Genomic DNA, 20,735 nt, shown 5'->3' on the forward strand with positions numbered 1-20,735 from the left:
AGCTGTATTGACAAACCGAGTGAGATGCTTATTGAAGCTGACTTATCAAGAGTTTGAGTGTAATTAATATCAATCACATGATGATGTAATGAGCACGAGTCAGCTCTGCACGATCCACTCGTGTCAACAGTGATTTACAAACCTATTAAGATGTTCAGGACGAGATGCTCAACAGTTTTATCTGGCATGTGACCTATCAGATGTCAATCCACTTTTCTCATCTTTCAACAGCCGTTTGCCATCGACACTCTAGTATCACGCGGGTGAACTGGGAGCCGCTGGGTTTGTGAAAACACTCGAGGGGTTCGAGGTGTTTAACGGCTGACAAATCGAAATATTGACGTGTGAATGGTGTCGACACTGTAACAAGTGGTTTGTTGAAAACTATAAATTGGTCCAACAATCTGGTTTAGTTAATGTGCCAGGGAATCTACGTACAGTCGAGTTCTCTAGCTTGAAATCATGTTGGAGACTTACAGCGGGAAGCAACAGACACTCCAGTAGTGACAATACAGCCAGTTGGTCTGTCAGTCAGTCAGTTAGCCTGTAAGAGCATGTGTCTGTTTGTTTGCTTATTTACCTTGAGGCTTTACTGTATATATTACAGTCTGGTTGCTGTACTGCTTTTACAACCTGCTCTCGTATTAGATCAGAGACGCATAACTCTGCCGCTCATGTAAAATGCACAAACCAGAGTTCACTGCCGCCACAAACCCAAACACCTGTCACGGGTTTTCAGTTATAGTTGTAACTGGTCTTGTAGGAGGAGGAATTCATTCAGAGCAAAGAGATCAGACAACGTCAGCAGCATTTAGTTGTGAGGAGAATAAACAGTACAGCGAAGGAACTGCCAGACAATATATTCTAGCTCCAGGCGATTCCCTGCCTATGTTCTCACACTCACCTTCACCACAGAACAACATCTGAACCCACACTGTGATTGAGAAGTAAATTATTGAGTCTTGCCGTAAAGAATAACTTAAAATATGATTAGATGATGTGGATTAAAGTCATTTACTGAAGATAGATGAAGCCAAAGTTTATTTTATTCTAATTTTTCAAATTGTCATCACTGGTTTTAGATGGTTGTGAGGTGGAGTTCTGTTAGAATCTCCTGCTGAATGTCTCTTTGAAGTCTACTATACATTTTCTTTCTTTCAAGAGAAAACATCTTTCCTGCTATCTGATTTGATCAATTGAGCTGCAGCTAATGTACTTTTATTATCTCCATCCTATTTTTGTAGTTGGAGAAATCTCTCAGAAGAAATCTCTAAATCAATCTTGATATCAAAGGAGCCAGGATGTTTAGAAAATCCAAGCTGATGGATGGGACCGCAGCTGGCCAAGGTAAGCATTGAGTGCAAATCTTAATTTCTGCAGGAGTCTTTGAACAAGCTTGTGAAAAGTATATTTTTCGGTCTTTTATCCATTAGCAAACACGAAAGTGACAAGTACCCAAATAAAGCCTTTAATCTGAACATGAAGGTAAAAACAAGAGAATCTTTTAAAATAAATAGTGGATCCAAAAACCTTAAATCTAAAAGGAAACATTTTTAATAATGAGTATAACAACAACAGTTTATACTAACTTCCAACATGTTTATTATTGAGGATCTTAGGATGCAGTTGCAGTTAGAAAAGCCATACTATGTGAATGCAAAATATTATGAATCATATTTCACATCTTCAATTAACATGTCTTAAAATTAGAAGACACATTTTCTGGTCAAAGTCTAACAGATTTGATAGAAGGCTGAAACTGAAGTTACCACATGTCCTCTTCCATGTTTGGAAGGAGAGAGGGAGGTGAGAGGTATTCAGCTGCAACCTGAAACCTCACCACTAGATGTCACTAAATTCTACCCGCTGAACCTTTAATGGACAAATCTAAAGAACATTTTGAAAGATTGACTTGTCATAATTTGTGGAATTATTAATCTGTTTAATGCATCAAACGGTTAATTCTGGTATCAAGGCTCCGACTCTGTAAAAAGCATATACTTTCGGAATTTGTAGTAATATTCAAGTTAGACTCTCTTCAGAAAGTCCATAATTTTTCCATCAGTAATCATTTGACTTCGCATTGTATATTCAAGGCCAAAGGGAGGTTATAAAGTGGGTGAAGGCTAATTGGATAACGATCAAAAGAGTGTTCACTGAACAGCAGAGGGGTTGGAATACTTTACAGCCTTGTGCATATTAGCAAAATGAGCATCAGAACCCAAAAGCACATGCGTTTTTGTGTATTGGCAAATGGCAAGTGACAGTAAACATCAGTGTATACATCCATTCTTCTTTAGCGTTTTCTTGTCTCTCAGTTGAATAACTTCACTTCAATCCATGATCTAATGCTAACACCATGTTAACGTGTGCTGTACATGCTCTTTCCCATGTGCCTTATCAGGTCCAGATGCAGAGAATTCCGATGGTAATCAACAGTAGTTTTTTTTTGCTAGTGAAGGCATGAAAAGCTGATCTGCAGTATGCTGCACATATATTCTGTGCATAGATATGTGGATGCATCACCACATATCTGCTCTCAGGTTGAATATCAGGCATGGATTCCCAAGAAAAAGGTTAAACAGATAAACGTTATAGAAATGTAAATGTAAATGTCGCCTGACACAAGACTCATCTACTGCACCAGAGCCACGTGTGTACCGTTAGGATCCAAGTGAAGATTAACTGAGTAACATGGAACATTCTAATACGTCATGTGTTAGAATGGGTCTCCACATTGTTTATGCGAGTGATGATCCGATTTACAAAAACAACAACAGATTGAAGGCTAGATATAACCATGGTCATTACTTTCGATGTTTTAACTGCCAAATGAATTGTGTCACTGACGCCTCATTTTCCTCTGACAGTGGGGTTCAAGAAGAAATCTCGAGTCCCTGGCGTGATGATTACACAGTTCATTGAGACACTGCCAGAAGGAAAGAACCATCCAGACTTCACCCGCAAGCCAATTGCTCTGACCATCCAAGAGGGTAGGGACTGACTGCTACAGAATCGTTATTAACACAAAATACTCCAAGGTGGAAATTACATGCTTCTGAATAATGGTTTAAATCCATAAATTTGTGTGAAAGGACATTAGCAGCACAGAATTGCAACATCCAAAACCTAAACTCATAAGAGTCAGATAAAGTTTCACCCACACTCACCCTGTTTGAAAACCATTTGGAATAAAACAAGCAACAACAAAGATGTATTTTGTTGTGTTATCATGCCATGAGTTCTATGTTATTAAAGTGAAGGCTATATTACGTATGTGTGTATATAAATAAGAATCACACTAAATTAACATGCATCTGTTTTTCCAGGTGATTTAGAACATGAGGTGACCTTTCCTCTTTCTTTGCAGGAAAATTTGCCTTTTTCAAAGCCATCGTCACCGGAGACCCGGATCCAACTGTAACATGGGGCCGCAATAACGGAGATGTGTCTGATACTTCAAGATACCAAACCAAACACGATACCGTTTCCAATGAGCATACATTTGAGGCAAGTGATATGGGGTTATCAAATCACATTGATACTGTGCAGCAGCATGGAGAAAATTATAGATAAATAGAAAATAGAGGGAGGAAAAAAGGAGATTTGATAACATCAAGGTCATCCTGTCTTCAGACCATCACACTGACTTTTTTGTAACATTCTGAAGGAAGTCAGTCCCATCAACACACACTGGACACATTTAACAACTCACAGAACAATGACAACTTAACCTACTTCATACAATATGGAAGCGGTGTTGAATTCTATATTTATATTTATATTAAACCAACTAACATAGGTATCATTATATCCATTACATTTAGCATGTCTTGGTTCTTTCAGATGCCAAATGTCATGCCGGATCAAGCGGACACCTACAAATGCTTTGCAAAAAATGAATATGGACAAGCCATAGTCACGGTCGTTCTGAATGTTATTGAAGGTAAGGGCTGCTTGCTGGCAATGCAAAGCAATGTAAGAAATATGATAGAAGGTGATTAACACTTTTACCTCAATGTGATACTGCTCTACTGAAAACCCTTTGGTGTTGAGCACTCCTTCCAGTGCTCAACACTCAGCAGGCTGCTTAAAGACACTGTATGATAAACTTAATTCTCCTCCTTTCTGCCTTTAGTTGGTTTCAAAAAGAACAAGAACCCGCAACAGACAGCAGAAGTTACTGAAGAAAACTTTAAGAATGTGCTAAAAAGGAAAAGGTGGGTTTGAGCTACTATATTAACGGTGTCTTCTACAGATTTACAAGACTGTGTGAGCAAATCATCCTATTTTCAATTTCCAGTAAGGTCCGTCCTAAGTCTGAGCGACCCGTGAAAAAAGACGGGGAGATTGATCCGGAGGTTTGGGAACTCTTACTCAGCGCTGATAAGAAAGAGTACGAGAGAATCTGTGCAGAGCATGGAATCACTGATTTCCGACGTATGCTCACGAAACTGAATGAAATGAAGAAGGAGCGGGAGGAGGAACAAGCTCAGGTTTGTGACATTTGCATGACGATTTGCATTTTTCTATGAGACGTTATATGGACTACACATTCTGCAACAACAGTAGGGAAAGTCAGTTCTCTTTCCCCCCTGATACTTACTTCTTATTCCGTTTCTGTCCCAGTTCATCAAGGAACTGAGTAACCTGAGGCCTATTCAAGTCAATGCAGATGGTTCCGCCACCTTTGAGGTCGACATGGATCTTATTGACCCAAGCAGCCACATCTTCCTTTACAAGGTTAGTGTGGAAACACAATTATACGTCCAGACGCCCTTCTACATATAACCGCCTAACAGGTTGGGGAGAGTCACCCCAAAGAAATCAGGAGCAGTCGACCTCAATTTCAACCATGAACCCAGAAGTGAATATTTGTTGTATATTTCCCCTGTAGGATGGTGTCATGGTTCCTTATACAAAGGAGTTGGGAGACAAGATAAAGCACAGCCTCAAGATAGTGGGGAGAAAGTATACTTTCAGTATGAGGGACCTTATGCCAGATGATGCTGGACTGTACCAGTTGGATGTAGAGGATGTGAATATGTTCACTACTGAATTTAAGGGTAAGTTTCATACTTGCATACAGTTCATTATTAAACTTAATTAAAGCAAAGGAAAACAATGTGTTTTTATGTAGATGGTGATAATATTATTGATATAAAACTAATAACTTGTTATTTTTAAGTCCCCACGGTGGAGTTCCTGGTGAAACTGCAGGAGGTGAAGGCAAAGGAGAGAGAAGATGCCGTGTTCGAGTGTGTCCTGTCAAATCCCTTCTCCAAGATTCTGTGGTTCGGCAAGAATCTGCCACTGGAACAAGGGGAGAAGCACGATATCGAGGTTTCAGAGGACAAACTCATTCACAGACTGGTGGTCAAAGACTGCATGGTGGTGGACAAAGGAATTTACTCAGCCTGCGCAGGAATAAAATCCTGTAACGCATGGCTTGTTGTTGAAGGTAAGATTCACTCCATTAAAAGACTGAGTGATTATAATCAACCGTTTGTAATACTGAGAAAAATGTGGCTGATTCCTGTCATATTATGGCATTCTAAAATGTACACACATGGCAAAGCATTTGTTTTTCCTAAATCAGCTGACAAAGAAGCTCCAAAGGGGAAAAAAGCAGCAAGGAAAACAACGAGGGCGGGAGGAGCTGGAGTCGACCTGCAGAAAGTGGCCCAAGAACAACAAGTTAAACTCGTGAAAGAAAGAGAAGAGAGAAAGGAACAGATTCAAGTTGCTAAAGAAGCTGCCGCTGCTGCGCCCCCCCCTGAAGCCCCTCCAGCTCCTGCAGCTGTACCTCAGGCACAAAAAGATCCCGGACCAGGTAAGAAAGATGGCTGTAAGGTGTTTTTAAACAGGATGGTTATTGTGTTTAACCCTATTTAATGTATTTTAGTTCCTAACTTTCTCTTTAAGCAGATTTCTGTAACTATTTTATATATTTTCTTAACTTTACAAACCATAGGAAACATCAAGATTGCTGTATTTCAATGTGTCTAAATAAGCTTATTTAAAGTAGTAAGCCTAAACTATAAGAAAATATATCAGACATGTATTATGTATATACAGTCACTTTATACACAAAACAATATATTAATTAAATAAAGAATTGATTGAGATTTAATCTTTGTTGGATCAATTTAGATGCAATGCTTAATATGAGGATTTGTTGATTATGGTGATCACTAACTAGTTGTAATGTGTGATTGAAACAGTGAGCGAGCCGGCAGCGGCTACACCAGCTGTGGAGGAAGTGATCCCAGGTAAGACATTGTGGAGATAAGCTTTCCGTGCATTTAAAGATGAGTGACAGGATTTAAACAAGAAATTCAGTTTTTTCTAGTTTAGATTTAATTGTTATGATTTGAATTTCCCTCAAACAGAGGAAGGCTCTAGCTTATTACAATATTGGAAGAAGGGAATTGATAAATGCAGACTCATTATCTCCATTCACTCTTTTAATATTAATTCAAGCTTATATCACAGTTACTAGATGAGATGTATGAATGAATAATTGCGAAAAGACTGATAACATATGATTACAAGTGGTTTTAAATGTGTTTAAATATTTTATGCAAAGCACATGAGACTATCCTGAGATCATACCCGAGTGATTTGATCCATCTCATTTAACATCATGTCTGGTCTTGTTGATGCCATTATCACACAAGTGCCGGTGTAAGTGCAGGCTGGTTGGGACAGTTGTAAAACATACATGACCTCAAAATGGATCCTGTATCTCAAGAGTGTGAGTTCATTGCCAGCTGACTTCTAAACACCCCCACAGACAGGTTAAGATGTCTTAAAATAACTCTGTACATTCAAAAGATATTTATTGGACATGGCAATGAAACGTGATTCTGGAAGCAATGTTACAGCCCAATGCCAGACTAACATTAGCACTTTGCCAAAACCTCGACTGAGATGACTTTCATTATCCAAAATATTAAGTAGAGCTGATGTAACACTATGGTTTGTACCTTGATTTCACCAACTCAGCTATTCAAGGACTTTCCAAAAGCTTGAAAAACACACTCAAAAATGTATGACATAATGGCATACTTTGGAAAATGGTCCTTGAAGTGCTAGGGATTTGTAGAAGGTATTATTTATTAATACTTAAAACCCAGATAAATAGACATGTTTACAAACTGTCTTTCAGCTGAACCACCGACAGCAGCGGGAGATTTGGTTGAAGGTAAGAGAGACAGTGGTGAAAACAAAACTGAGGAAGTGGCTTAATAAAGCTCGGTCACGTGACTTACTCTTGTTGTTGCTGTTATCCACTCAGCTGAGGAAGCCATTGGTGGTGATCCACCACAGGCAGTTGCAGGAGGTGGTATGCCCGATATGTACCACTGAACAACAAACAAGAACGCCGATATTAAAAGACTAACGAAAGACTAAAAGATTTAGGCCACTGGGTTTCTGTAAAGGTTTGCAAAACTTGATATTTGTTGCTCGTAATAATTATTCTTGATTTTAAAATTATTAACTCGCCTCTTACGGTCATTTGTATTTAACCTAAACTTATGAACAGAACCGCCTGATCTAATATGTAAACCATGCACTATATTAGCACTGCATACAATATCATTAACCATTTTCTTTGTGCAAAACAACAATGACATTTAGACCCTGACTGATATTGACTCTTGTGCCAATACAGCGGAAACCACTTATAGTGATTACTTTTGTCCCGGGACAAATTGATCACTATAAGAGGTTGATTACTATAACCCAATTGTGTAGCTCCTGCATGATGGTCCCGGAAAGAAAAGGGTAACTTTGTTTCACATTGTCCAGAGCCCGTTATCACCAGTGGCCTCTCGGATAACTACGCTCTTCGTGGAAAGACAGCGAAATTACCAGTGAAGATGAACCTGGAGCGTGATGGTTCCTGGTTCAAAGATGGAGAGCAGGTCAAGTCCATGCATATCTGTTGTTATCATATTTGGTCATTCTTATCTTACAATTTGCAATCCCACACTTTCATTAAGATTAATTGTATCACGAAGACAATCTTTAAACTGTGATATAATTCATCACCAACATCCCACAGTATAAACAATAAATTAACAAATGGTGTCTGGAATGGTGTTCACGAGTATTTCATTAAATTTAAGTTATGCATTACAAAAAAGTTTCAAGGTCTCCCTTTTCCTTTTAATTTGCTAGTTAAACTCAGGTGCTGGGGTCACCATAACCAAAGAGGGAACCTCTCACATGCTGACGATTAAATGCTGCACAGATGTCGACTCCGGACTTTATCGCTTTGTGTCAGGGGAGCAGAGTACACAGGGAAAGGTTACTGTAGGAGGTATGATTTACTTTCCTCCTTTAATTGCAGAACATGCAGGAAATGGCTGCTGCAAAATGCATTAAACTTAATTACTCTCTGCTTTATAGATGTACCGGAGTTTGACCCGGACGACCTTCACAAGTTCGCCAAACCTGTGATAGTAAGAGTGGGGCAGAATGCTGCTTTCAAGATGCCCTACACTCCTCAGGAATCTCTGACGGTCAGTTGGTTCAAGGATGGCACCGAGATCAAAGATGGAGGAGGAGTTAAGATCGTGAAGGAGCCCAATCACAGCCGCCTGCTGCTCAGAGACTGCCTGCGGACAGATGCAGGCGAAATAAAAATACAGCTCAAAAACCCATTTGGTGTTGTGGAGGCCAAATCTCAGCTTATCGTGATTGGTACAAAATTAAAGAATCTAATACAAACCGTGCACCTTACTGGGAACCACTGTGTGAGCTGCATATAAAGTGTTACACTGTGTTGCTCTAACAGATCGCCCAGGCCCACCTGAGGGTCCAGTTGAGACCATGGAAACCACCTCGTCTGTGATCGAGATCGGATGGAACCCGCCAAAGGATGACGGCGGCTCGGCTGTCACCAACTATATCATAGAACGACAGCAGACAGGACAGAGTCTGTGGATGAAACTTGGCGATGTTTCAGCTGACAGGACGTCCTTCAGAGACAGGAACGTGACTCATGGAAAGAAATACAACTACCGCATCTACGCAGAGAACCCCGAGGGCCTCAGTGATGCCCTGGAGACAGCTGACAGCATTATGGCTGGCATAATGAGTGAGTGCAGGAAAGAAGAAGTCTCATTTAGCTTCCCTCAGCAAATCCCATGATAATCTGCCTCAGGTTGTAATAAAAGAAAATGTCTTCAGATAGGTTTTGTGATGGCTTCAGAATGTCTGTCACACGATTCAGCTGTTGTAGAAATCCCACAATAAAAAGAGGTTTATCTCAAAGAGGAATTACTTGTGCAAACCCGGAGTAAAAACATGCAGATGAACTTGATTTATTACATGTTTTTAATGCGCTTACATGATTAATAAGACTTCTCGTCATTTCCTAGTACTCGCTGGTCCACCAGGTGCTCCCAACGTGGTAAGTGCCTCTAAGACGTGTATAAACTTGACGTGGACCCCCCCAGAGGACGACAGAGGAGTACCGATCATCGGTTATCAAGTAGAGAAGCGAAAGAAAGACACGAATGAGTGGATGGCCCTGAATGCACTCAACGAACCTATTGAAGGTGAGAAACAAAGGCATACATATCAGATATGACAGCGAAAAATGCTTATTTTTTCCTGACTTTTGTCCTCGCCGTGCTTTTCATCTTATATCAAGATGCTAAGTTTGCTGTTAAAGATGTTACGGAGGGTGCGGAGTACGAGTTCAGGGTTGCGGCAATCAACGAGTCAGGATCTGGAGATCTAAGCCCTCCTTCTGCCATGGTGTGTGCAAAGAATCCCAACAGTACGTACAAAGGCACATTCACGGTGCATGGTTTAACCTTGTTGTCCCACCACATATTGTCTGCTGCCTTGTCTGCGTTTCATAATTGGTGAGCTTGCGTTTTCCTTTCAGTGAGACCTTGCTTCAAAGATCCAGAGGACTTCATTGTCGTCAGAGCCGGAAATTCTGCCCGGATCAAAATCTGCTATGAGGTATGAATAAATCCAAAATCTGGTTTGCATACAGTGTCCTTGCTGCTCGGTGTAAATCTTAAATCCATCAGTCGGTTCCGGTTGTTGGATTTTATGCCCCAATCCAGCCATGTCATGTCTTGAGTGATGAGTTTACCACATTGTGATGTGACTGCTTATGTCTCACACTTTATCTCATTTATCTGACGTTAATATCTCCAGGCCGAGCCTCCGCCTGAGATCACTTGGCTGAAGGAGGATGAGCCATTATCCCAGTGGATCAATATCATTAATACCGAGGGAATGTCTCAGCTTGTTATTCCCTCATCGAAGCGGTCGGATTCGGCCATCTACACTATTACAGCCAAAAACTCTGTGGGCGAGGCTTCGTTTGACGTTGAGGTTAGAGTCGCAGGTAAGCACAAGTAACACAAGTGGCATTCATGTGCTGCTGGTGGAAGTTGTTTTGTGCTGAAATTAACGACATGTAACTATCACAACCCTCAGGTCTATAAAAAGGAGGATTGTATGTGTTAGAAATAATACTTTTTTTTCAATTGTGTTCCTCTGTTTAGGAACAATAGTTAATGTTTCGTAGTAGGTGGGAAATATTTTATCAATTAAATGCCAAAAACAGCAACTGGGTGTCAAGTGGAAAGTAGACGTTTCCACAAAACACAGGGAAAAAGAGCTCAAATAATACAAAGGTTTAGAAAACAATTCTTTCCTCTCTCAGTAGTACAACCTGCTTCTTATTGCACTTGTTGCTAGATGAACCCAAGACTCCAGGGCCGGTGGAGTTGGAGCAGACGGTGGACGGTAAAGTGGTGATCTCGTGGGCGCCCTCTCCTGACGAGGAGCTCGACAACCGCCTGTACTATTCGGTATCTCGACATGACTCCAACAGCAGAGTGTGGAGGACTGTGGCAGACCGCCTCAGCGCTCACACATACACAGCCAACAACATCCTTCCCGGGATAGAGTATCACTTTCAGATCTATGCCAAGAACGACGTGGGCCTCTCAGATCCGTCTCATTCGCCAACATGGGGCGCCAACAGCAACAGAGGTGGGATGTGTCATCACGTAACAACAGTAACATCTTGCCTTTTAAGTAATAGTCAATTTCTAATTTAAAATTTCTGTTTTTTTTGTCCCCCTTAAAGTTCATGCAAGTTCGAAAGGAGTTAATTCTACAGACTTTTCCCTTGAGAGGCCCCCATCCATCCTGGTCCCTCTCAAAGTCCACGCTCCACCTAAAGGTTATCAGCTGTACATGACGTGCGCTGTCCGGGGAACTCCGACACCCTCGGTATCCTGGTTCCTGAACGACGTGTGCATCAACTCAGACAACAACTACTACCTCACCAACTCATTTGGAGTTTGCTCCATGTATATTCTCCGAGTTCGGACGATGGACAGCGGTGAATATAAGGTGGTTGCGGTCAACTCTCTTGGAAAAGCAGAGTGTTCCACTAAACTTGTTGTTAGAGGTAAGGTTTAAATTAAGAGTTAATTTCGATATTCAGAAGTTCATGATATGATTATTTTTCTAATCCTTATTCCTGCTTTTTCTCCACAGAATAAAATGGCAAAAAAGTTTTATGCAACTTTTCCTCTGACCGAGATTCCGGAAAGAACGAAAATTGAATGTTTTATTGCAACGATTGCATTGAAAGCCTGTGATACATATAGAGAAGGTAAAATCTGATTAAATTATTTAAAAGCTAAATTTATTTATTTTTTTGAAATGCAAATGAATCATAATTGTTACTGTAGTTTACTAATTGTTTAGTAAATAATTGAGACATCTGTCAAATATATGAGCTTCTAACAACAATAAATCAAACAAACTGACTGATCGGTTTCCTGTGCTTTTTTTCAAAAGAGGCTTGACTGTGCAAACATCTTTCACTAAATTCACAGGCAGACAAAATCTCAGTAGTTAAAGCATCACGTTTCCAGCTCGTGTCTGATCCCATGACACCATGCACATGGCAGTAAGTGCATTGAGACCTAAGGAACCAGGTTCACTCTTTTCCATTTATATCCATCTGAGCTGCAAAGTAAACTTATCGATAAGAGGATCCTTGACTGCAAATATTAAAGTAGTTATTTTCATATCAACAGTCAAAAAAACAAAAAAAAGATCTAACCAGCGTCTAACTGCTTTTATAAAATACTCATATAAACAGTATATACCGTTGGGAGGTGGGTCAAAATGTCTGGTCAGAAATAACCTTTAAACCTTAACATTAGAGCTGTCAGTTTAACGCGTTATTAACGGCGTTAACGCAAACCCATTTTAACCAACTCAAATATATATTTTTAAGCTTTTTAGCGTCCCCGCTTACACAGGACACGGAACTTCTTTGTGGCTTAGTAGCTTGTATTATCCTCTACACGAACATGTGCACTTCTCACTCGCACACATCAGCAACACTTCACTTCCTCATTGAGCCCCGATCCCGAAACAACCCCATCCTATTGGTCCAAACAGTCACATGTTCCACCCCGACCCCTTCACTGACCCTCAGACATCAGAACGCTCCTTCAACACAGTGTTTTACTGAACATACGTCAAAACCAAACATAAACATAAACCCAGTCCGTTACACTATTAGGCTGCAGCTATATGGTTTTATTTATTTAAAAATAGGGTACTTCATACATTTTCCACAAATATGGGGAGGACTCAAATAGCCCTACAAAGTTCTGTGTTTAATTTATTTCAAAGTAGGCCGACACTTGCCAGTGTATTTTGTTTGTTTGTTATTTTGTTGCTTGTCTGTTTGAGTAGCTGGCTGAAAGCAAAGAAGTAATACGCTAACCTTTTTTTGGTAACCTAACTGTTATGGTTCATTGTTTCTGAAATAAGAGGCCTGACTGCTATGTTCACAGCAAACTTGAATTTTTTTTAATATTAAGCCATGGTTTAACTGCACTATAGGCTGAGTCCTTGTTTGTGGAATGTGCACTTTATAATTTTATTTTGTACCGCCCTGTTTGGCAATGTTGTTTTTCAATAAAATAAAACATTTGCACAAAGCAAGCCAATCCACTTTTCCATGTTGATAAGAGCATTAAAACGAAAAAGAAATGATGGAAAAAAAGAGACATTTAGAGTAGATAAAAATGTGCGATTAATCGCGAGTTAACCATGACATAAATGCGATTAATCACGATTAAATATTTTAATCGTTTGACAGCACTACTTAACATATATCCAATGCCTACTTATGACATTATTTTCACAACTAAGAGTGGATTGAAGCAAACAATATCGCGGATATTTAGCACAGTTGTTGCTTTATCTCTGAGTACTTTCCTCATTTCCTCGGCCAGGTCAGGGGTGATTTCCGTGTTGATTCTCCTCTGGTGTCATCGGGCTTTTCTTGCAGTTCCTTCCCTTTTATGAGGTAGACGTGACTGTTCAACCTCTGTCCATAAGTTGTGCTTGTTTAACCTTTGACAATGTGAGCCCGAAATCCTGCTCAGAACATTGAGTACAACACAACAACACCATCATCATGAGTAACCATCTTTTTATAATGCCTCCACAATGTGACTCACTGGTTACCAATCGGGTGCCGCGTTCAGAGGCTTATTGGATTATTTTACCAAATAAAATGTCTCGTGTTGATGTGAACTGGCCAATGAAGACCACGGGGAATCGATCGTATTACTGGGACCTTGTTAAGCTGCCAGTCAAAGGCGTTCGGTGGGATGCTTTACTCACGCATGAGGGAGATTTTCACGGTTGTCTTGGATCCACCATTCGCTAAGTCTAGACCGTGAAGGTCAAGTGCAGATATATCCATCAGTAAAAAGATTGATATCAGTGATACTTTGCTAGATTCCATCCCTTTCTGACAGGTGGGGACACTGATATATACAACTATTAATATATGATGATGCAGGCGTTTTTATATTGTCAACAGTCACAGTGGAAAACCTCGACTGGATGTGTCCAATGACAGATTGAATGAACAGTCCCAGTGTATTTACAGTGCCAGCTGCAAAGTGATCCCTTTCATTGGGATAAGAAAGATGAACCTCCGCCTTTTACCATTGCCATAATATGGGTTTTACCAACTACATTTCAGCCATGTATGGGTTTTCAATGCACATCTAAGAACCAGACAAAAAGGGGGTGCCCACTTTGAAATACGGGATAGAGAGAGAGCGAGTGCAAGCTGAAGACTGACAACGGAAGGTAGAAGAACGGAAAGTAAGTCCGATTTTGTTATTCAACAACCGGTGTGGATACTTTTCATCGAATGAGGCAAATATACATCAAGGAGAACATTTTAATGATGAGGTTGGAACCTTCATGCAGGATGGTTCAAGTCAAATGCATTATTCAAACTATGTAGCAGTACAGGTAGGTTTTAGTTAATTTTTTCAGTTTAATCAATTTTGATTTACTGAACTCTCTAGCATAGTGGGGTTAAAATGTGTTGTCAGTATTTAATTCTGCTCAACTACAGACAAAAGCAAAATACCATAATATGTAATACTTTAATGACAAGCATATATTGCTCTTTTTTATATAGCTAGGTCAAAATGATAATTGCTATAACCATCATTAAAAAAAAGAGTCAGAATATTCTGTAGATTAACAGGCAGAGAGAAGCCGCCTACAAGATCATCTCAATCCACTGGGATTTGATTAGACACAAACGAAAAGTATAAATGAAGCTTTTGAGATCATCCTGTAATTCTGACATCAAAGATCTCAACTGTGTGCCATGTTTCAACCAGGGTTACTGTGACTAGCACAGGATTTAGCAGGAGCCTAAGATCAGTTTGCACAAAAGTGTGATACATCAAAACCATTTTTTGTGGAAATGTTCAGGGTCAAATATAATTTTTCTACCAAATGTTCTCTTCCTCTTGAGGTTCTAAAAATTAAACCGCATAAAAAGCCTTATGGTCATAATCTTGATATTCAGACCATTTTGCTCTAATTAACCTCTCGGCTCTGCAGATACAAAAATAATTACCCAACTAACTCAGAGATTAAAAATACTCTGCACAAGCACTTTTTTGGTTATTAGCATCCACTGGCACTTGACCTACAAGTCCTGACACACAAAAGCAGGTCAAAGTCATCTCTTGTTTACTGCCTATAGCTGAGGGCTTGGTTAAATTAAATTATGTATCTAAAACTCCCTGGAATGTTTTTTGTCACTTTTTTAAATAGAGTGAACAATCTATGTTTTTGTCACTTTCAAAAGCAAGAGGAAGCTACAGGTTCTATCAGGAGATTAGTTTGAGTTTCAAGTGTATTGTTTCAGTCGCTTGCTTGTAGCATCCAATTAGAATCATCATGGAAAACAATTTTTAAGAATTTGTGGCATATACAAAATTGACATATATTGCCTTAACAGACTGATGCAAAGACATTCTGCTCCCGTCTATGTTTGGATCATGAGCAGTTAAACTGCTGGCACAGCCACATGACTCCACAGGCAGTCAGGCAGTCAGCCACTAGGTGGGATTTCACATTCCCAATTTACAGTTTCCCAACGCGTCCCCAACTGTCTGCGCGGGTCACGCAGGGCGTCTAGTCACCCCCACTTTGACAGGCTGACGTCATACCTAGACATGGATGATACATGAGGAGAACATCCAGGGCGTGTCCTATCCGGCCCATGACCCCTTTTTGGGTGTCCTTTAGGTTCACATGACCCAACCGGCAAAAGAATGGTGGAGTTTCCATTACAGAGGTTGAGTCATGCAACCTTGACTATACTTGCAAGTGCGTGTCTACAGACTAATAATGTATACTTGTGCACGATCCATTATTCAAGAGTCATCTTGAAGCAAAAGTACATCAAATTTAGTCATATCTATCTTACATAATACATAAATATACATATATATATACATAAACAGAGGGACAGTGAGAAAAATGTAAGAACGGTTACCATCAGAATAGAATTCGTCTGCCTTGACCTTGATTTCTTGAGTCCCTGGAACACTACAGAAAGAATGGAGCAGCCTTTCTAAAAGCTTAGAGAGTTTTATCTCATCTAGTGACTGAAACTCAGAGCATACGATTCACATCATTTCCATACTCATCAAACCATTCATGTTCTTTGTGGAGGCCTCTGAATCTATTCTGGTTTTTCCTGATGCCACCTACATATACATATATTAGATGAAATATCTCTCTGTATTCACATCCATTGCTTGAAATGTAGCTCAGGTGCCTCGTATTGATCATCTTTGAGATGTTTTCTATACTGTGAATGGAGTTGACCTCATTCAATATGACTTGGAGAGGCCTTGATGATTTAGGAACTGTGTGCAGAGCTAAGAGGCAGAATTGTCTCGAGACACTGATCTGGGGAAGGTTATGAAAATATTTCACTCGTTACAAATTAATGTAGAAGTGGTTTAGGGGTCAGGACAACCTGTGAATGTCCTTGAGTGACCGCACAGCCCTGACTTGAACCCAATCACTCATCTCTGGAGGGACCTGAAAAAGGCTGCACACAGACGGCCCCCATTCAAGCTGATCTGAAGTGAGTGAATCTGAATTACAGAAAATAATCCCCCAAAATCCAGGTGTGCAAAGCCTGTGGTGTCATATCAAAGAAGACTTGAGAGGATAATCACTGCAAAGGGAGCTGCAACTACTTACTGAGTAAAGGGTCTGAATAATAAAAACAGTAAATCTGATATTTTAACATTTCTGATGATTTAATTTCCGTTTGACATTAGGGGTTCTTGTGTGTTGAGCAGGAATATAAACATATTTTAGCGTAAGGCTGCAAGGATAACAAAAATGTGAAAAGCTCAAAGGGGTCTCGACACTTTCTGCTGTTTGTGTCGGGGTAGCAGTCAAATTATAGGTTTTTCAGCAGGATAGTCAGTGGTCGATAAACAAGGTCAAGCTCCATTGAAGCGTGCACCCAGAAGACACTCATTTGGATCGTATTAACTCATCAGAGGCTTGTTCAAGTAACTGCAGCCAATGTTCACCTGTGCTTTTAGTCGTGTTGTGATAGGGAGAAAGAAAACTGCACCAGAACTAAGTGAAAGTGTCAGAAGTCAAATTGTTATTCTGGGCAAGGAGCGGCATTCTCAAGAGCCAGATCGCGAGGCAGTGGATTTAAAACCTGAAAGCACTTTGCAGGAACTGGATCAGTTGTATGGAAAGCATGGGTAGGCTGTATAAAAGTATACAAAACCATTAGAAGATCAATATGTCAAGCTTAGCGTCCTGATAAAACCATTATGCAGATGGATGGAAGCTGTTGCCCTAATTTTAAAACCAGTTCATCTCGAAACCAGCAAATAAACAGTTTAAGAACAGTGCTGACACTACAATGGTTTAGAATAGAAATTTGTAAATGTTTATTATTGAAATGTTTGGATACCAAAGGCTTGTAAGGCCAAGGAGAACAAATACATAAATAATAACTTAACATTTAAGCCTTTTTTGGAACTATGCCTATTTGAACAGTTTTATGTGCAATCCTTTATTTCCATGTCTATATATTTGCTCACTTATTTATTACTTAATTACTTTTCTACTGACGTGTCTATATTTTTATCCCTCTGCGGCTGTAACATTTGAATTTGCAGAGTAGTGGTACTAATCATAAAGAAAATCATCTGCTGAGACAATTTTTTATCTTACACGTTCCTCCAGTATCACTTAGTTGTTTTACAGTAACACACTCTTCTGCTATATAAATAAACTGTGGCAATAATAATAACTAATCTACTATTAAGAGAGCCTTGAGGGCTGTGACCCAAAGGTGGAGAAACACCGCCACAGGGCCCACAGAGGGATATGAGGACAGTGAAGCACATAAGTCTTTCCTTCTTTAACATTTTTTGAAAGCCATTTTGATTGTTGTCCTTTATGGATTGATGATAAAGTTTGTGTATCTCACGGGAACGCTTTCATTGTTCAAATGCCTGCCACAGAGAAGTGCAAACAACCATCAACCACAACGCACAGAGCGCTGACAGCTTTTCTTTGTGTTCCAGCCGGGGAGCGATAACGGCTTTTATATGACAAATAACTGACAACGCTGCAATGTTGGATAAAAAGCGGGACCCAAAGGCCGTAGGTAAGTGGCTGTTTATGTGTTACTGTTTAGTGCTGTTATATTTAATTACATAAACAGTTCAGACAAAGTCCTTCCCTCATATGTACGTACATTTACACACAGGTTAAACTGTTATGCATGTGGATACCTTGTTTGTTTGGTCTGAACCTTCCATCTTTTCAGTTTAGTCCGATTGTAAAAAAAAAACAGTTGTGAAAGGTTCCAGCATCCGAATCTACAAACCAATTTAATTGGTCTGGATCAATTGTATCGGTCTAGATCAAGGAAACACCATTTGGATTATTGGAAGTAAGTCAATTTGGAGAGTTCAGACTTTCGGACCGATTGCAGGAAGTTGAGAAAGCATTAAACGTAGAAGTTAGAAAAAGAAGCAGCTCACACGATTTCTTGCAGTCTGCGCCTCTGATGATACAAAGTTTGAAAGATGAGGACATGTTGCACAGCTTAATTCTTAATTATTTTATATGCACGTTATTCAAAAAAAATTGTGAATACAATAGCCTGATTGACAACGAGCCAATGTCTGACGCACAGCCTCCTCAAAACGAATCAATGTCAAGAAAGGTAGACATCAAGTTGCTCATGACAGAAAGTTGTAATGTTCTCCAAACATTCTCTAAATTTCTATTTGAAAACTAATCAGATCAAATGATGCAACAAAGACATGAGCCTTGGATCAGACCATCAGGCGTGAAAACACCCTTTAATACATGAGAAGGCTTTTGTGAGAGTGGATGAATTATGAATGCAACAAAGAAAAATTGAAAAAAACTATTACCTCCAAATAACTATAACCCAAAACGTTGGAACTTCATTTAAAGTCAAAAGTCCCACTTGACTGGAGGGAAGTTTCCTGAGGAGACATATGAAGGACAAGGAGTGAACACCTCTCATTTGCTTCCTCTAAGAAGCACTTTACCACAGTGTTTCTGAAAACCATTCACACTTGGCTCAGAGTGGTTTCATGAAAAAGATGTCAGTTTTATACAGCCCACACAATCTCAGGGAAGATGTGCTCCAGCCTCCACTTCTTCCACGAGCGATTGGTATGCAGAAGCAAATAAGCTACTGCTGTCCTGCCACACTTGGATTATACAGGAATCAATGCTCGAGGAACAAGGTTACGATAATCCTGCCTGCATTCAGACGATATACACCAGTGTTAAACCGGCCCCTTGAGAAATACACATGGAATTTGATGAATATTCAATCCTCCTGAAAAAAGAAGTGACAGAGACTTATCTGAATTCTGCTCACACAGAAAGTGAAATACGAAGCCAGCGCTGGAGTTTAATATTTGGCTGAGTAAATCTTTCACTTCAGATAGGATCTGATTTCCATTTGTTTTGTTTTTTATCCACATTTCTTTTTTGTCGTCTAATTTAAAACCTAAAAGGACTGTGAACGTTCACTTCTATTTTGTTTTTAAGGAGCTATGAAACCTTTAAAAGTTTTAAGTCCCGTTACTGATTTCAGGGAATCACTCAAATTCAAACGTGTGGTTGAGTTGTGTCACAGCCCTGATTCACCAGATTGTGAAAACAAGTGCTACAATACAAACATCCTAATCCTACAAATGAATAATGCATGTGGTTTAAAAAACGGTAAACTATCATGATTACAGGATGCACTCGATTCTGCAAATAGCTGCCTGGTAATTAGTTGTTTGACCTATTTATGAGCCGCGGCGGTGTGTTGAAGTCATCAGGCCCCGAGGAGACTCCAGCAGCGGCTCTGAGTCATAATGAGGTATGATGCTGGAGCAGAAAAAAGACACAGATGGTCAGTTGGAGTTTTGTGATTTTAGCAGCTGTTGGACGAGCTTAGTGTTGAGCTGGGACTCATCCTGCAGTTGAAACGTAAGAGGAGAAAAGGGCCCAAAAATTTGACACCTTCCTCTGTATTGCCGTCCGCCAAACCACAGAGAAGAAGTGTTAATGGCAACAAACGCTAGAGCCTGAGTGCTGCTGCACACTAGAGGATTTACAACTTTTGACCAATCTTAAAAATGTGAGACCACAGACGTAATGACAGATTTAACCCATTTTTAATCTTATAATCTTCCGAACGCACACATTGGACCATTTGGCTAGAACGTCACACCACTCGCATACACTTGTATACCGAAAAAACTTCTCGCAGAAACTTGCGATATCTTCTTATTTTTCAGCTTCTTTACGGCAGTTGGCAAACAACTTTTAGGCTCATTACCGCCACCTACAGAACTGGAGTGTGCAACACTCACGTGACTTTAATTTTGCATATTGCATATACATTTTGCAGCGCGGGCCGAAGGTGAGTCAGAGATGTATTGTTGTGTTTAGTCGCAGCTGCACAATTACACAACAGCCGGTTGGTGACACTTCAGCTCTCTCCCTCGCTCTCTCTCACTTTTGTCACTTTGGCGTCATTATATAAAACACATGTCAATGGAGATAAATACATGATTTAATCCTAAAAACAATTTAATCAGAGCAGTTCACAAAATGTAAAGATCTCATGTCTTGGCTGATGATTGAGATGAAGAGAATGGAAATATTGCCCTCTGGTGAGACACAGCTGTAACTGCAGCTGAATAGTGAAGATGTTACTTGTTCCCATCTGAAGTTACCAAGAAATCATATTAAGTAATTTCCTCTTGTAAATCTTGTAAATAATTTATTTCAAATATTAAAAA

The 20,735-nt window shown here is 39.8% G+C and overlaps 1 protein-coding gene across 1 annotated transcript; it reads left to right on the forward strand.

The window, feature by feature from the left end:
- Positions 1 to 1,301: 1,301 nt before the first annotated feature.
- On the forward strand, positions 1,302 to 11,552 carry igfn1.4 (immunoglobulin like and fibronectin type III domain containing 1, tandem duplicate 4). Its single transcript, XM_061069131.1, has 22 exons — positions 1,302 to 1,347; positions 2,871 to 2,993; positions 3,371 to 3,510; positions 3,847 to 3,946; positions 4,139 to 4,220; positions 4,304 to 4,496; positions 4,630 to 4,743; positions 4,898 to 5,066; positions 5,189 to 5,461; positions 5,600 to 5,833; positions 6,225 to 6,272; positions 7,816 to 7,931; positions 8,188 to 8,329; positions 8,419 to 8,712; positions 8,807 to 9,109; positions 9,393 to 9,572; positions 9,668 to 9,796; positions 9,908 to 9,987; positions 10,189 to 10,381; positions 10,738 to 11,034; positions 11,132 to 11,458; positions 11,548 to 11,552. The coding sequence occupies exons 1-22, from the start codon at positions 1,302 to 1,304 to the stop codon at positions 11,550 to 11,552; spliced, it is 3,588 nt and encodes a 1,195-aa protein (XP_060925114.1).
- Positions 11,553 to 20,735: the final 9,183 nt, after the last annotated feature.

The sequence above is a fragment of the Limanda limanda genome, chromosome 4 (assembly GCF_963576545.1).
Source record: "Limanda limanda chromosome 4, fLimLim1.1, whole genome shotgun sequence".
NCBI classification, from domain to species: domain Eukaryota; kingdom Metazoa; phylum Chordata; class Actinopteri; order Pleuronectiformes; family Pleuronectidae; genus Limanda; species Limanda limanda.

What these genes read in the sequence shown, in the direction of transcription:
- igfn1.4 (XM_061069131.1), top strand. Translation starts at nt 1,302, where the DNA reads ATGTTTAGAAAATCCAAGCTGATGGATGGGACCGCAGCTGGCCAAG. An exon ending in CCAATGAGCATACATTTGAG is followed by an intron (nt 3,511 to 3,846) that starts GCAAGTGATATG and finishes TGGTTCTTTCAG; the next exon opens with ATGCCAAATGTCATGCCGGA. An exon ending in GGATCAAAATCTGCTATGAG is followed by an intron (nt 9,988 to 10,188) that starts GTATGAATAAAT and finishes TAATATCTCCAG; the next exon opens with GCCGAGCCTCCGCCTGAGAT.